The following is a 17006-nucleotide window of genomic DNA, read 5'->3' as shown; positions in this document are numbered from 1 at the left end:
ACCAGCACCCATGGATGCCCCCTACACCTTCATTTCCATGGTGATGGGGTCAGAAACAGTCACTCCGTTTCCATGACCTGGGTCAGAAACTCCCTGGGAGAACATTGGGCCATGTCCATTGTGCTGTGTGTCCCCAAATGTTCCTGCATGAGCAGTGTCCCCAGGCCAGACCTCCTCTGCTTTGGGGACAAGAAGGGCCACAGAGAAAGGTGACCCTCAGGATCTTTGTTTGCAGATCTCTGTTTCCAGGATCTCCTGGCCCAACATTGAGGGTCTACGGTTGTTTGGGGAGGGAAGGGTTAATCTTGTCTCCCCCCCCCCAATGTAGGGGCTTTTAGGCAGCAAATATGCCTTTTGGCTGGGAAGCAGCCCCTGTCCCACTCCAGGATGGGAGGGTGAGGGTAGCACCAGCTCCAGTCGCTGCCCCCTCCCCACCTGTGAGCTGACATCCAGGTCAGGTTTGGGGAAAATCCAAAAATGCATCCCTTTAGGGCAACGTTCTCTTTATTTGCAGCCTGGTGCAGAGCTGCTGGGAGGCACTGGCTCCGCTCTGGGAAGTTAAACTCTCCCACTTCAGATGGGAAGGCAGATGGAGGTGTGAAGTGCAGCTGGGGTGGGAAGGCACCAGTTGGGGCTGATGGCAGCAGTGCTGGGAGGTCCCACTCCTCTCTGGAAGTAGAAATGTGGTGGGAGAAACCCCTGTGCTTCACCTCTTACTTGAAGGCAGTGCCAGAGTTGAGGAACCCCCATGCTGGGGTCAGGTAGGCTCTGACCTCGCTCAGAGCGGGAGGGTGGCAAGGCTGAGCCGCCCCTGCCCTGCTGCATCCCCCTTGCCTTGTCACTGCTCCTCTTGGAGGCCTCATCCAGGTCCAGAGCTGCTGGTCCTCAGAGCTGGCAGCACCCTGTCCGCACCCTGCTCTCCCGCAGGGTGACTGTTGACCTCCCATGCGGGGACGGGGCTCGAGCCTTCTCTTGTTCCCGCTGCAGGAGATCTTGGGCTAGGAAGAAACACAAGGTTGGAAAGGGCTCATTTCTCCTGCCAGGGGCTGGGATGCAGTGGTTGTCCTGCCTCACCCCAGGGGAGCCGCTAGTGACTGCCACTACTGTCCCATGGTAACTATGTTAGCTCTCTACTGAACAGCTATGCTGGGGACACCATTACACGTAGAGTGGATACTAAAGCAAAAGAGAAGTGTGGTTTGGCGAAAGGACATGAAATCCATCTCAGATGTTGGAGCATCCTGGGATGGATCTGTTCATCCTTCTGTCCAGAGGTGTGACACATTTCACAGAAACCGTGGGCTGCTGTGGCTGTGACCATTGCAGTTGTTGGATGTGGCACAGGCTGGACCAGCCAGGAAGATCTCGGTGCCAAACACAAGCAATGAAGGGGGTCAGCTTTGCAGAGGGGAAGATATTTGCAGCCCTGAAGCAAAGGTTTGGGACCTGCACACGCTCTGCTCTCATCTAAAGACATGACACAACTCACCTATGGCCATAAAGATATCATTTACTTGGTGGCTGGATTTTGCAGATGTCTCCATGAACAGGAGGCCTCTGGTCCTTGCAAACTCTTCCCCCTCCTAGGTAGAGACAAGCAGAGTTATTCCCTCAGCTGCCTCTGGTGCTGCTCGTTCAGTTACAGTGGCAGTTCATAGCAGGTCAGGAATTGCACAGGGACTCTGGAGGTGTCTGAAAACCTCGTAAATTCTTAGTTTTGATAGGACATATCCCAGTGCTTGCTGGTGAGGGGTGAAGAGCAGGTGTGAGAGTTCACCCCAAGCACTCACCTCGGTAGTGACTTCTCGCTCAGCAGCAAGATCCACCTTGTTGCCTACCAAAGCAATGACAATTTCATCAGGAAGGAATTCCTTCTCCAGGTCCCTCAGCCACAGCTTTGTTCTGTTGAGTGTTTCCTGGAGAGATGAAGACAAAACCACTCAGGGATATAGTTTTGATTTAATTCTATTCTCTCAGGCATAGCAAAGCTCAATGGGTAGCACCAAACCGAAGTGGGTGAGAGAGATGTGGTGGGGAGACTGAACTGAATGAGGAAGTTCTTCCCTGTGAGGGTGCTGAGGCGCTGGCACAGGGTGCCCAGAGAAGCTGTGGCTGCCCCATCCCTGGCAGTGTTCAAGGCCAGGTTGGACACAGGGGCTTGGAGCAACCTGCTCTAGTGGAAGGTGTCCCTACCCGTGGCAGGGGTTGGAACTGGATGAACTAAAGGTCCCTTCCAACGCAAATCGGTCTGTGATGCTATGATTCTATGACTTTGATTGCCCTCTCTCAGGGAAACAAGTCACAAGCCCTCAAACACTTTTAAGGCTAAATCAGCCTTGGATAGGATGCACAGCATCAAAAATCACCCCAGGGTTGTGGCATGGGCCTACATGGGCAGGTACAGCCCCTGGCACATCCCAGGTGGGATGTTCACCTTCTCAAGTGGTACTCCTGTATCTGGACACCTGCCCTGGCAGTGCAGCAGATCTTAAGAGCAGCATCCCCTGCCTTACCTTGTTGGTGATGTCGTAAACAAGGAGAGCAGCATGGGCACCCCGGTAATAGAGGTGGCACACACTGTGGTACTTCTCCTGGCCTGCCGTGTCCCAGATCTCCAACTTGACTGTGGCCACCTCCATGTTGAGCGTTTGTGTGAAGAAGGAGCCTGCAGGGAAGATGCATGTTCACTTGCAGGAAGAGCAGAGAGCTCAGATTTGCTGCTGTGAAGTGAAATCCCTCCTGAGGGCCAGTAAAGGTGCTCTAATGCACAAAACTGTGGTGTGTTGCTCATAAGCACTGGCACTGTTGATGGGACGGCAGGGCAGCCTGTGGCAGGCTGGGAGTCCTTCGTGGCAGCAGCTTTGAGTGGATGCACACCAGTTCTGCTATCAGATAGCTCTGAGCCCTGCAAAATAGCCCTCAGATAGCCACTTCCAGCTTGCTGGTGGGTCAGACCTGTGGGAGCTGTGAATAGAAATATCCACTGAAAAGGGTCCCACTACAGGGAAGCCTCTGTCTCTGCTCCCAGGGAGCAGACGGCCACTTGTGCACCAGCCAGAGCCAAAGCAGAAGGACAAGGGGAGCAGCTCCACAGTGCCTTGCTCTCCTTCACCAGCTAGCTCTTCAGATTGCAGGTGGGACCTCAACCCTTGTGTCTGCTGTGCCTTCTTAGGGCAAAATCCAGGTGTATCATGTAAAATGAATGTCTATAATGTCTAGGTGCTGCAGGAAGCTGTGCCGATGTGAACATACAGGGCAGGCAGCTTGATGTCAGCAGACATGTTGGCTCAAGGGAGCTTTTAGAGGGAGCAGAGCTCTCTCCTTGATGATGGAGACCATCCAGAGATGTAGCATGAGCACGCACGAAGCCTGCCTTCAGACACAGGCTGCTCAGCATGGCCTGTCAGGTCAGGGTGCACAGGAGCAGATACTCTTTGTCTGTGGGGCACAGCGTGGCGCTTGCAGCCTGGCCATGGCATGGGGAGGTCTGGAGGAAGGAGGCACCGCTGGTAGCCTTCCATCAGGCAGTGCTGAGCAACCCTGCTGCAGCTGCCCTGCCTGCACCCGACCTCCCTGCTCCAGCGGGACACCAGGGCAGTGGCAGCCCTCCTTGGGAGAGGCTGTCCTTGGGTGTCTGAAAGGTGCGAGGGCAGCACAGGACCAAGCGTGCAAGGGGCAGATGAGCCGTGCAGCTAGATCCCCGTGTCACTCTTTGCTGCTGCAGAAATTGGTGTTTGGTACCTCCAAACCACGTCTGGACATGGCTTTGCTCGTAGCCTGGTGCTGAGGAATATGGGCTGCAGAGAGCTGGAGGTGACAGCAAAGGGGGAGGTCTGTTTCTGGGTGTGAGATATGTGGTGAAGGGAATTAAGACAACACCCTGATAGGGGTGATGGATGGGCTGCTGATGGGGGTGATTAGACAATCAGGGGGAGGCATGTTGCCTTAGTGGGTAGAAGAAGGAATGATGCTAAGGTTCTGTTCTGCCCTTGCACAAGAGCCACAGTCCTTGGAGCAGCACATCTGAAGGTAATTACATGTAATAAATACACCAAATGAGAATAGGTGCCACCCCATCTGTGGTGGCAGGAGCAGCTAATTTGGCTGCAGTCCCACCTCCCCTTCTCTCAAGAGTATAAATTGGACAGTTGAAGCTTGCTATAGTAGAGGGTGAGGATGTGATCCTCTGTGCAGGTGGTGGGCTTGCTTTTTCTCTCCAAAGCAGAGATGCCTCTTTGGTAAGATTTGCACTTCTGACTGTGACACAATACCCGAGTGAAACTGAACTTACTGAGTTACCAACTGGTTTGTTTGTTGGGTTTGTTTTTCCAGTACGAGCTCAATTACAGTCTGGCTTTGGGTTTTAGTGCTACTGCAGTAAGTGAATTTATCAGTGGCAATGCTGAATCTGTATTTCTGGTGCTTTATGTTCAAAAGTGAGTTTGTGCTACTGTAAGATGTACCAACCAGTTCTGTTGCATCCCACCCTGCTATAGGGAAGGGCATCAGGCCTGGTCTCGTGTCTGGAGCCATCAAGCTATTGAAGGCACTCACTCACATCCCACGGTTGGCAGTGACTCCCTGAAGTCATTTTTCACGTATCGGTAGGCCAGGCTTGACTTTCCCACTGATGTGCTCCCCAGCAGAACCACCTTGTAGGGGTAAGTTGGATGAATCCCCTCCGGGGAGGTGCCCAGCGCTTCTTTCTGTGCCATGCCCTGTAAGGAAACCAACTTCATTTGATGCGCATCTGCAGTGATCAGCCTGTCAGCTGAGCCTCCTGCATCAACTCCTGACTGGTGTCACTGGGGCAGGTGGGGCATTCGAGCCTATTCTAACCTCAAAATAGGGTAGAATAAAATCATTAATCTCCCGAATCAAATTTATTAAGTTAAAATACCTGCCACTGTCAGTAATGACCAGAGGGTGGAGATCTTTAGAAAGAAACTATGCAAGTGAGAAGCCTTCTTCTTGGATTGGGGGCATCTCCTGCATACTGGAAAAGTTGACGGCAGATGGACATCACTTATGGGTGTGCCTTGCTCCTGAGCACACCTCCTTCCCCAAAGTGCTGGTGAAGAGCTTAGGCTTATGTCCCACATTTATTGTGGGTCCTGCTCAGAAGTTACACCAGGAGAGCCTAACTCAGGCTGGAGGTGAACTCAGGTGCAGAGGTGATGCTGCTGCCAGTTTGTCCAGGAAATGTCTGTGCACCTCCACAGCTGATGAGTTTTGTGTCAGCTCTGCTTCAAGTCAGCATGGTGCTTGCCAGGGTGAAAAAGCCAGGACTGAGAGGACCTGGCTCAAGCAGCACACGGAACGCATGGTGGTGACCAGGGAACGACAGGAGAGCACTGCCCCAAATACTGCAGTCGCCTCAAACCTGATCTGAAAAGAGCGGCTGTAGAGCGCTGGCTGTACCCTGGGAAGGGATGGTCGGTGGGAGCCCCCCTGGGTGGCACATGTCCCCTGCTCCCAGCCTTGAGCGTAAAGAACTGACACTACCCTGCTGTCCTGCAGCTAGCCAAAGCTTTGCCCTGGCTTTTCCTTGCAGGGCTCCTCCTCCAATCTCAGCTCACATGGGGAGCTGCAGGAAAGGAAGGTTCATGCAGAGCTTGCAAAGGAAGGGTCACAGGGGTTGGATTGAGCAGGAGAGGGTGTGAGAGGACCTTGCAAGCACTTATCCCATGTCACATACAGCAGCAAAGGGGAAATACGCCACCAGCAAGCCTGAAACTGTGTGCAGAGATGGGATGTGCCTTTGTATAGATCTGATCTAACAACCCAAAGGCAGCAATGGTGCTTTGTGAAGGATGCTGAAATGTTTGTGCCCTACTGCTGTTCTCTGCCTGTGGGCCCTAATGCCTTTGCTGATATCCCATGCCAGATGTAGAGTCTCCCATGCCTGGGTGAATGCTGCTGGCATGGGGTGCTTCCCTCTGTGTGCTTTTGAATAACTCCCTGGTCGGCCAGTCAGCGCAGGTCTGGGGGACATGCAAGAAAGAGTCAGTGCCATTGCTCCAGCTTCTGCCTGGGGCTTGCAGGATGTGGTGTGCAGAACCTGGAAATGAGCAAGGCATATCTCTATAAAGACACCTAAGAGTGGCCCTGCCCAGGGAAGTCTCTGTAGCTCACTCGTCTGACAAAAGCCTCTTGTTCCTGCACGCTGCTCATCCCACACATCTCTTATATTGCCCATCTTCTCCTGCAATCTGGCAGGCTCCAGGCCTTTAATCACTCTCCCTTCCCTGAGCTGTTACCAGAGTAGGCTGTCATTAAGATCATTCCTCAGTACTGGGGGAACCTGGGTCTGTATCTTTAGACAGAGGTGGTTTTTCTGCTCAGTGAAATGCGCTTTCATCCCCCTAAAGACAGGGGTAAACCCTCTCCTGCAGATCATACAGCCCAGTGATGAAGAGCAGGGTCACAGTTTGTACAGCACAGCCGTTAGGGGTAGGTTATAGTTTAGGTACAGCATAAGGGTGCTCCTTATGGTATTTCATTACATACATTTGCCTCTCTGTAGGCCTGGAAGTCCTTTCTGGGCAGTTACATTGGTTACTGCTGCTGATAAGCCATAAACCTCTCTAGGGAAGCAAGAAACTGCATGAAAACATTGTCCAAATTCAATTCCTCATGCTATCCCTCTGCTGCTCTACTGTATAGCACTAAAGGCTGCATTGATTCTTGAACACAGGTCCCCAGAGAACTAATCCAAGAACAGAAGCTTCCTTGCAAGCTTTTCATACTAGTGAGCACCTATTGGAGAGTTTTGCCAAATCTCACTTGAAACAATATCTTTTCCATGTTTTTTCCATGTTAAAAAGCAGAAGGCGAGTCTCCCTTTCAACTTGAGGAGAACAAGGAATAAAGACAAGTGGCTTTATTCCAATTCAATGAAAATACGATTTAGGGAAAACTGTTTCCTTTGCCCTTGTTTGTTTTTTTGTTGAAGGAGTTCACAGAGTAAAACCTTGTGCTCACTGGCTAATAGACGATGGGAAAGTGCTCCAGACACCTCACATGGCTGGTAGTCACCCTTCTGTGGCTGCCTTGGGGAAGAGCTTGTCAGTGAGACCAGGGTTAGGGTTACAACTGGCTCTGCAAATCCAGGATGCTGCTCCAGCAGGGTCACTGATCCCTGCTCCAGGAGCAGATAATGGTGTTGGGTCTCACAGCGAACAGCATCCCTGTTCTTTCAGCCGGAGCCTGTGCTGCCAACAAAGCAGAAGCTCATTTTTTACCTGGAAACCCCCTGACTTGCCTGGGCTAACTGAGCACATCCAGAAGTAATTAAAGCAACTTCCCTGCTGATTCGTGCGAGTTCAGCCCCAGCAGAACACATCTGCATGGCAGATAGCTCCTGTCAGGGGAACTACAACGTCTGATTTGTCTCGCTACAGACTTTAAAGAAGTCACCAATGCCTCTGCGCAAAATGGCTTTAGCACATTTTCCCATGCAGGAAATGCTGAGGGGTAACTAACTGGGACTGCTGGATGCTGGATTTTGGGGCTTTAGCTTGACCCTGGCAAAGAATAACTTGTCAATTTAGGGAGCAGCCTGGGGAACAGCTGAGGTGTTACCAGTCCTGTCCTCCTGCCTAGAGGCCATGCTGAGTGGCAGGGAAAGCTGAACCTGCTCAGATTCAGTATAAGGAGGCAGAGATTAGACTAATTTCAGTCAACTGTAAAAAATCCTGCTTGTGGATTTAGTCTCCAAATACAGCTTAATATTTGTGACTGCTGTGTCTTGCAGCAGATATTCAGGACAGACTTGACTCATCTTATACTCGCCTAGGAGGTGAGCACTGAAATGGCCATGACAGATCATTTCTCACTTCCTAAAGGAGGATGAAGTGTTATTGTGCCCAGGAAATTATGCTCTCAGCCAGCCCTGTTCGCTTGTCACAGTGTCTCCTATCTCCTTCCCGTGGGCAATGGGTGGGCACGAGGGCACAGCTCAGACCAGTGTTAACCAGCTTTCCCTATGGAGCCCACTTTTTTAGTGCAAATCAGCTTAAGGGCAATCTGTTTGCTGGGCACAGCAGCAGCGCTGGATCAATGATGTTACATTTGAACCACCTGCCCTTGCTGTTTCTAAGAAGGAACCTGACAAATCTGTTTATGAGGGTGACTCAGTTGTTTATAATTAGCAGGAAAGTGAACTTTACCTAAGGAGCAGCCTCTCAAACTCTTATGGGCATAGAAATTAGTAATAAAACCCAGAAGAGTGAGGCGGCAGAGCAGGTATTTGCTCTGGAATGCAACCACAAGGGCTTGGCTTTTGCCACTCAATAAATTAGTATCTCTGAAGTATATTTAACCTGGGGAGGGTATCCTGGTATATTCACTGTCGGGGGATAAGACTTTTATTTACAGAGGAAAACAGTGAAGGAAGAAAAGGAATGCCTACCTTTGGGGATGGAGCTGCTCAGAAGTGGTATTTAAGACTCTATTTAACTTCCTGGGAAATTAATGATGTTTAAGTCTAATGATGTCAAACTGATGTCTAAGCTTTTCTACACAAGCTTTAAGACACTTGCCGAGTTTCTGCAGGGGTACAGCAGTGAACAAGAACCACAGTTAATAGGATTCCAATGTAGATTTACACAGGTATCCAGCTCTGCAAGTTTCAGACATAATGCTTTAGGTTCTTTCAGATTTAGTTTTGTCATCTCCCCCCCAGTAGTGGCCATGTACCTACCTCCCCAGTTAACTTCAAGTATTCAGCTCAAAGCCCTTCTCTGGTTTTGGGAGCCTCCTCCTATCTTCTTAAAGCTCTCGTGGTGCTGGTGTAGGGGTGCAGCTGCTTGGAAAGTTCACTTAAGCCAAAGTTACACAGGGGTATGAAAATCCCAACTGCAAAGGCTTGTACATAAACACTGGTAGATTTACATAGCACTTGTCTCTCAACACAATCAGCTCTCCTCAAAGCTAAGGGGAAGAGAATAAGGGTCACTACCTGTGCAAGCCAGTTAGTGACTCTTAACCAGCAAGGAGAGAGCTTTAGCAGACAGAGTGGGTTGGGGAAATAAGGCAGTGATAAACAGAGGCTGCCCTGTGCTATGGATGAGACCAAGTGTTCAGCTAAGACCTTTGCTTCAGCTCTTCAGCTGCCAGAGAGGATGGGGTAGGGCAGAGGACTTCCCGAGTCTCTCTAAAGCCCTCTTCTCTTGGACAGGGAGCCACCGAGGATGGTGCCAGCCTCCCTTCTGATGCCTCTCTGTGGCTGGGGTGCAGGGCTTCTTCCTGATGGGACATTGGGAGTCCTGGGCTTGTCTGGGAAGCACACCCTGAGGGTGGTGGCTGCGGCTGGGGTCAAGCCCTGCCCTGCCCTGCGGTTCCCCAGGGGCACCGTTACCTTCCCGAAGAAGCCTCGCTCTGCTCCCAGCTCTCCAGTCCGTGCCATCGGGTGGTGTCCGGCTGCCCGAGCCCTTCTGCGCCCGAGCAGGTAAGAGCGAAGCCAGGCAGCAGCTCCCAGGGAGCGGTGCCAAAGGTGAGAGCTCAGTGAACCTTAGATCCGCTGCTGAGATGGGCGAGCCGGGTCCACAGGGCTGCCGGCGCGGTGAGAGCAGCGGGCGGCCATCCCCCTGCACCCAGCCCCTGCCTCTGCCCTTCCTGCTCCCCACGCTGGGGCTTGGCCTTGGGTGGATGGGGGTGCATGGGTGGGGTTTCCCAGAGTCTCACGGTTGGAGCCAGCCCAGCTTCCCGGCGCAGGGGCAGGAGCACCAGCCGCACCTCAGCCCTGGAGCTTGAGACCGGGGACCGTTCCTATAACACAGCAATCTCTGCTGACGCACGCTAGCCCTGGCTTTGGTCTTGTGCCAGGGTACGGGCTCAGGTAACCTGGGTATTGCTGAAGTGATCTGCTTTCGGGAGCGTGGCTGCTTTACCAGCTGGTGGGAGACAGCGCGGCCGCTTCTCTTGCAAAGCGCTCCAGCAGATGAGCTGGGGAGGTGCGAAGGGAGCCCAAACTGAGTGCCTGGCTTTTACTGCCTTTTAATTAAGGTAATAGCTGGTTGCCACAGGCAGCTGGGGCCTGGTGCTTTGGAGAAGGCTGCTCTTGTTAAAGCTCAAGTATCTTGAGAGAGAAATCACAGCGTGTTAATGCATCAGGATAACAGGTCTGGAGTGAGAACTCGGTAATTAAAAAGCTAAATGAAGATAGCTTTTGTGTTTCTGCCACTCATCACAGTCAATGTCTTTCCTTCAAGTAACAGCTCCTGTAGCTTTCTGGAAGTGAAACAGACTTTACAAAATCTAATCCTCACATTTACAGGGAGCAGAGTGAAAAGCAGGAGTCCTACAAGCAAGCCTGAAATCATGTCTTCTCACTTTAGAAATGAAGAGCTTGGCAGGATCATGGAACAGGTTCTCCTGGAAAGCATGCTAAGGCACACAGAAAACGAGGTGGTTGGTGAAATTTAAACAGGAGAAGTTCAGGTTAGATCTAAGGCAGAAGCTCTTCCCTGTGAGGGTGCTGAGGTGCTGGTACAGGGTGCCCAGAGAAGCTGTGGCTGCCCCATCCCTGGCAGTGTTCAAGGCCAGACTGGACAGAGCTTTGGGTGACATGGTCTGGTGCGAGGTGTCCCTGCCCATGGTGGGGGGTTGGAATTGGGTGAGTTTTAAGGTCCTTTCCAGACCAAACCAGTCTGTGTCCTGTGACTGCAAGGCCTGACTGCTGCTGCTCGATTACTTCCCATTTCTATGCTGAAATGCCTTGTAGAGATGCCAGAGAGCTGCACAGATTTCATATGGTACCTGTGCCCTACCAAGTGGAATCACTATGTGAGGTTTTGGTCTATGAGCCAAATCGGAGTGTTTCCTGTTTCTCTTTCTTTGGGAATGTGTCTACGCATGGATTTGCACCATCACAGCAAAACTGGCTTGAGTACACCCACAAATACCTCCAGCCTAAGAGCCAGTCTTACCCTGCATGCAGCTTTTTTGCCAGAGGGAAGGAAAGGGTCTTCCTTTCCAGGTCCCTTTAACTTGTTTCACAAGGTTGTGCTGTGAAATAAGCTGACTTAAAGCCTTATTTTTTTTCCAGGGCTTTGGAGTGTTCTTCAATGTGAGTTTGTGTGACCCTGTGAGCAATCACAATGGCACAGCAGAGAGGCAGAAAGGTGTTTCAGGGTCTGGAAAGGACTGGGACATGGATACACTTGTCTGCTATTGCTGTAGCAAGAATCCTTGCCCAAAGCAATGAGCGACTGTGAAAGGCAGGTTGCTCCCATTTACCCACTCTTTTGGACCTACAAGCTGTGATAACATTATGGACCTGAACTAGGCACTGAATTCTTAGAAAATGAGGATCTCAGTCTTGGCTGGGAGGCTTTGAAGCCTTATGAAAGGATAGCTTTGCAGCTTCTAAAAGAAACTTCATTTCCAATTTGCACTGCTGCAATAAGCATCCATCTCATGCTCTATTATTTTCATAGCAATCTCATCTACCCAAGCAGATGTTAAGTCTCAGGTGTCTTTGTTTAAGGGCCTTTATAAAGGAGATGGCTTAAATGAGATGCCTGCACAAAGTGCTATGGCCTGGCTGGTGCAAGTAGCCTGGAGCCCTCCGGAGCCACGGGAGCGTTTCCAGTTTTGGGCTGGAGCCTCCTGGGCGGGACCTACTCCGGCTCCCGTGGAGGCAGACCCCACTAGATGGCACTGGGGTTTAAGACAGCAGGGATGCATGCCAGTCATTTAACCGGGCAACGGGATAGAGAACAGTCAGTGCGGGTGATGGGAGGGACAGACTGAGGTCTCCTGCAAGAAGTGGATCTGGACAGCCAGCTTTGATTTGGGTGGGCTCTGTTCCCTGAGCAACGGGGACTTGGGAAGCCAGACTGTCCATTGTCTGAGAGATGGGTATGAGGAGCCGAAATGGGGCTCCATTGTCTCAAGGAATGGTGTGAGGAATTGCTGTCCATTATCTCAAGGATTGCTGACATATGTGTGCAGTTGAAGAGCTGGCTGCAGGACCTGGCATGCATGTGTTCCACCAGGAATGTGCAGTATGTGACATTAAGAACAGAGGTGCTTCCCCCTAATGTATTATAAAAGGGGGAAAAGGTACTTTGCTGTGGGGCCACCCACCACCGGAGACAACCATGAGCCCTTGGGCTGCCACTGGATCCATGGTGGTGACTATCCCTCTCTGCACTCCAAAAGTTTGCTTAATTTCTATGCTTTTCCTGATCTGTCCTGTTGCTATTCTTTTTTTATAGAATTATCTTTTTATAATCAAGTGTCCAATTGCAGTACTTAGCCTCATTGGTGTTTTAATTTCACTCTGGGATCATGAACAGAACATTTCCAACACTGGGTTTTATCCAGTTGGACCCTGACGGATGGGTCTGGCCACAGGGATCGTATGGGTCAAACACTCCGGCCCAGCAATCTGAGCGCCTGAAACCCCATTGCAGACTTTCCCATTGCTTCACCTCTTTGATGTATTGATTTTTAGCTGTGAAGGAAATGGTAACATTTCAGTTGGGCACAGGAACACCGGAACAAGTAAAAATAAGATCCCTAGATTAAGTATGCAAGAATAATTCCAATAACCTCCTATTTCTGCCTCTGCCTGTTGTGTAATTTTGGGCAGGCTGCTTTTCCTTCCCCCTTCCCTGGGTAAAAGGAGGCACAAGGACACAGATCTTCCTGGGCCAGCCTGGGGCCTCCTGCAAGGCTCTTTCTCAGTGGCTGGGTAGCACTTGGTTCCTCCTGACTCTGGCTGGTGTGAGGAAACATTAGCTCATGGATGTGAGCACTGTAATAAATCATCCCTTGCTGAAGGAAGAGAGGTTGGGTGGAAAAGGCACCAGGGTCCAGTAATAAGGCAGTACTCTGAACAGAAAACAGTCTAAAACCTCAGCATTGCCTCTTGTCTGCTGTCTGCCCATGGGAAGGGTTATTTTGTCTCCTCTGCCTTGTTTCTTCTGCTCCCCTTGGCTCGTCATCTGGGTTTATGTGTGCTTCCCAGTGTGCTCTGTGCAGGCAGCCCAGCGGACGAGGTCTGATCTCCATTGAGGGAGGCTCCTGCACTGCTAAACCAGTAAGGCTAACTGCTCAGCCTCAGCTTAAGCATTTTTGGAGCCCTGAGATCCCTCAATACCATGAAGCTGCTCCTGAAAGGTCAGTTTTCATCCAAAACACACCCATTTTTTCTAATTCAGTTTTAAGAGTGTTTCAAGAGCATGGCTGTGGTCTCAGCACTGCTGCTCAGCAGAGCACTGTGCCCCTTGCTTGGGTACCTCAAGGCTCCTGTTTTCTGCTTGCAGCACAGCGTGGCTGCACTGTCTTACATGGGGACAGGCAGCTGAGTCTGGTTGGTCTGAGCCACAGGTACCCAAGTGTCTAAGCTGCTTGGATCATCCCATAGCAGTGCTGCTGCCTGCCTTGCACTTGCCTCTTGCTCTGCAGTAAAGGTCTGAAAACACAAGAGGCTTTTCTGGTGGGTTTTGGTGGTGGTGGTGGTGGTTTTGGTTTGGGTGGTTTTTGTGTTGTTTTATTTTTTTTTCCCCTGCTGAGGCATGTAGAGGAGCAATGAAAAAAAAAGAACAACAGTGTTATTTCTATTGAAAGTGCTTTGTGACACTGTTCTGGCCTAAACCACAGAGCTGGGGTTTGCTAAATCTGCTCTAATGTTATACCTGCACCAACTGAAGCTGCAACAGCAAGGATAGAGCAGTGTGAGCTCAATAGATACGGTGGCTTGGAAATCCTTGCTTTTTCAGAAAGCCATGTATCTATAATGCATGTGCATACATATGCAGGCATTTTAGAAAGTATGGGCTGCATATGTGATAGTGGCTGAATCCTGCTATTGTCCTGTGCTTTATTCCAGTGGCTTTAGGGCTCTGGGCTGCACTGAAATGCCCACAGTGGTCACAGGTCACTGCTAACCTGATACAAGCATCTGCTGCTGCAAACTGCTCTCTCGATAGGCTCTGATGGGCTGCCTCTGTATTAACAGGCTTTCTGAGAGCATTGCCTGTCATGTTGATGCAGGCGCAAAAGCAGCATTTGCTATTGTGAGCTCTGACTGGACAGAAGTGAGGGTATGGTCAGATTTAGGCAGCTGGCTTTGGGCATGCAGATCCCAGAACTGATGGTCATAGGAGTATGACTTTTGTTATGACCTTGCCTAAGTGATTTTGGCTCCTGGTCCAGCTGTAGGAAAACTTGTCTCTGCATTGCCAGCTTCAAAGCAGCTTGTGTGTCAGTATATATAGCACGCCCTGCTTTTGGGATGTAACTAGTTTGGTTTAGCAGGTACTGCTATAAACGAGTCCACCCATGGTCCTGATCCTGCTCTTGCAGAGGAGCTCTCTTCACTATGCTCCTTGGAGCAAGGCTCCACAATGCTGACTGCTGGTTTGGGGAGCCCTCAGCCATGCTTTGAATGGAAGTGCTTTTTCTAAGCATCTTTCTCTTTGCTGTTTCTCCTTTTCTGTGCATGCAGTAAGATCAACTAGAGTTCAGCTCTTGAGACCTGAAGACTCAGAGCAGCCCAATAATGGTGATACAGGCAAGGTTTGTCACTGCTGCAATGGAGTATTGGAAGATCATTTTGTCAGTTTTGAGAGGAGGAAGGGTTGTGTTTTTCTTAATGAAAAAAGACTGGGCTCTTCCCTGTTGCACTGATAGAGAGTTAAGAAATATTTTGAGCATTAGTGGAGTTGTAATGATGAACAGATCATTTACACAGAGGCTCGAAACTGAGCGTGCTGTGAGCCACTTTGGGCTTCTGAAACACTAGTCTTCCTGTATTAATTATTAACATCACTAAAACACCCCAGAGATTAGCATGGAAACATTAAACAAGCTTCATATTAATGACTCCCAGATGATAAGTGATGATGAAGCATGTGTTAAAGACCATCAAGGGAAAATAACTACTGACTACAATAAACATATTAAGTATAGTGGCATTAAATTACAAGAAGAATACAAGTGCGAACCACAAGAAAGGCTTTCCTATAGCACTGCCTGTGGTAGCGAGGCATTTGAAGAGACAGGTAATACTGTTTGCACCTTTCAAATTGCACTTTGACAATAAACAGCCTTGAATGACACGGATGTGCTGAGGTGAGAAGTGTCTGCCACACACCTCCTTGCTCTTGCAAGGAGCTGTGCTTTGGATAGAGACTGCTGCAGTCAGTGGGTAAACCTGCACTGGTTTACCTGCTAGTTCAGAACTTAAGAGATGCTACAAACAGCCTCCGCTGACCCTGCTGGAGGTGGGGTGCAAAGCGATTTAAGAGCAGTCAATGTTCCCCATTTCATAGAATCATAGAATCGTTAGGGTTGGAAAGGACCTTAAGATCATCTAGTTCCAACCCCCCTGCCACGGGCAGGGACACCTTACGCTAAATCATATCACTCAAGGCCTCGTCCAGCCTGGTCTTGAACACTGCCAGGGATGGAGCATTCACAGCCTCCCTGGGCAACCTATTCCAGTGCCTCACCACCCTAACAGGAAAGAATTTCCTTCTTATATCCAACCTAAACTTCCCCTGTTTAAGCTTTAACCCGTTACCCCTTGTCCTGTCACTACAGTCCCTAATGAAGAGTCCCTCCCCAGCATCCCTATAGGCCCCCTTCAGATACTGGAAGGCTGCTCTGAGGTCTCCAAGCAGCCTTCTCTTCTCCAGGCTGAACAGCCCCAACTTCCTCAACCTGTCTTCATACAGGAGGTGCTCCAGTCCCCTGATCACCCTCGTGGCCCTTCTCTGGACTTGTTCCAACAGTTCCATGTCCTTTTTATGTTGAGGACACCAGAACTGCACACAATACTCCAGGTGAGGTCTCAAAAGAGCAGAGTAGAGGGGCAGGATCACCTAATTTGACCTGCTGGTCACGCTCCTTTTGATGCAGCCCAGGATATGGTTGCTTTGTGCACGGGTGGTTCATGATGTGTGTCTAATAAGTAAATCACAGCTTTTGTGGCTCCTTGCAGTAAAAATGCCTGTATCAGACATTTTGCTTATCTCAGACTTCATGTTCTCTTTTACTCAGCAGACTTTGGCCAGGAAACCCCCTGTGAGTCCAGCCCACCTTACCAAAACAGCTGTGATGCAAAGACCTTTGCTTCCTGAAAAGCCTGGAAACAGAAGAAACAGTTCTGTGAAGTAAGAGCTATCGTTGCCTAATGAGATGCAGGTTGTGCAGCATTTTACATTGTTAAAGCACTTATGCACCCTCTTCCACATGTGTGCTCTGCTGCCTGCCATAAGCTCCTTGTGTTGCTTTTTTGCCGGTGGGGATATCACATTTGGGATGGACCTTAACCTCGCTGGTAAACCTGGTGGTAACTGGCCAGCTGGCTTAAACTATTAGGCATGGACCAGCACATGCTTACAGAGTGATCACACATGTTCCTTTAGGAACTAGGCTAAAAATGGCTCTAGGCGGTACCTTCCTGTGCAAGAGCTACAGAGAAGCTCACTGACGGCCAAAAGTTGCTCCCAGCTCAGTAATGCCCCCAGAAGTGTTTCATCTGTCTGTGTCTGTGAGACAGTTGTAATGAATGCAACTGAAAGCAGTTTGCCAGTGCTTGGAAAGAGAACTATTTAAGCAACGCTGCCTAGCAATGACTTGGAAAGTGCCTGTGGGTGTGGACATAACGTTATTTTCTCTGAAGTCCCCACCCAGCTTTTGGATGCACAGTACAGACATGTTCAGAAGGCATTTTGATGATGGCTTTTACCTCTCCGTGCTTCGTAGCAGGCCGGTGGCCACATTGTAGTCTTGCTATTTTCAGGTCACATCTAACTGGCTGCTTTTCTGCTGGTTTTTGATCTTGTGCCCTGGGTGTTACAGACATGGTCTGTAAAGGCACAAGAATAGAAATTATTTCATCAGTATGAGCCTGAGCAACCTCGTTTAACACGAGCCACTGCCTGAAGAGTAGCAAAGCAGTCAGCGTTATGCAGAGGTGAAATAAGTCATCTGTTGCCAATCAACTAGGGAAGAACAAAGATGCCTCGAGGGGGGAACCATTATCT

At 50.1% G+C, this 17006-nt stretch overlaps 1 protein-coding gene across 2 annotated transcripts; it reads right to left on the bottom strand.

The window, feature by feature from the left end:
- Positions 1 to 486: 486 nt before the first annotated feature.
- On the bottom strand, positions 487 to 9629 carry RAB17 (RAB17, member RAS oncogene family). 2 transcript variants are annotated; one of them, XM_061452318.1, is made up of 6 exons: positions 9362 to 9629; positions 4559 to 4718; positions 2514 to 2665; positions 1791 to 1916; positions 1490 to 1583; positions 487 to 998 (listed from the first exon to the last, which is right to left on the bottom strand). In XM_061452318.1, the coding sequence occupies exons 1-6, from the start codon at positions 9407 to 9409 to the stop codon at positions 886 to 888; spliced, it is 693 nt and encodes a 230-aa protein (XP_061308302.1). In that variant the 5' UTR covers positions 9410 to 9629; the 3' UTR covers positions 487 to 885. The 2 variants fall into 2 exon arrangements, with proteins under 2 accessions (XP_061308302.1, XP_061308393.1); XM_061452409.1 differs by lacking the exon at positions 9362 to 9629 and adding an exon at positions 8414 to 8536.
- Between the last annotated feature and the right edge of the window lie 7377 nt (positions 9630 to 17006).

This window comes from Pezoporus flaviventris, unplaced genomic scaffold, assembly GCF_033815535.1.
Source record: "Pezoporus flaviventris isolate CSIRO_AGI_PZ_B2104156 unplaced genomic scaffold, CSIRO_AGI_Pfla_v1 ptg000001l, whole genome shotgun sequence".
Taxonomy (NCBI): Eukaryota; Metazoa; Chordata; class Aves; order Psittaciformes; family Psittacidae; genus Pezoporus; species Pezoporus flaviventris.
The sequence above is the reverse complement of the archived record's forward strand: the minus strand, read 5'-3'. Positions and strand labels throughout refer to the sequence as shown.

What these genes read in the sequence shown, in the direction of transcription:
- RAB17 (XM_061452318.1), bottom strand. Translation starts at nt 9,409, where the DNA reads ATGGCACGGACTGGAGAGCTGGGAGCAGAGCGAGGCTTCTTCGGGAAG. An exon ending in AGCGAGGCTTCTTCGGGAAG is followed by an intron (nt 4,719 to 9,361) that starts GTAACGGTGCCC and finishes GTTTCCTTACAG; the next exon opens with GGCATGGCACAGAAAGAAGC. An exon ending in TTTACGACATCACCAACAAG is followed by an intron (nt 1,917 to 2,513) that starts GTAAGGCAGGGG and finishes TCATCTCTCCAG; the next exon opens with GAAACACTCAACAGAACAAA.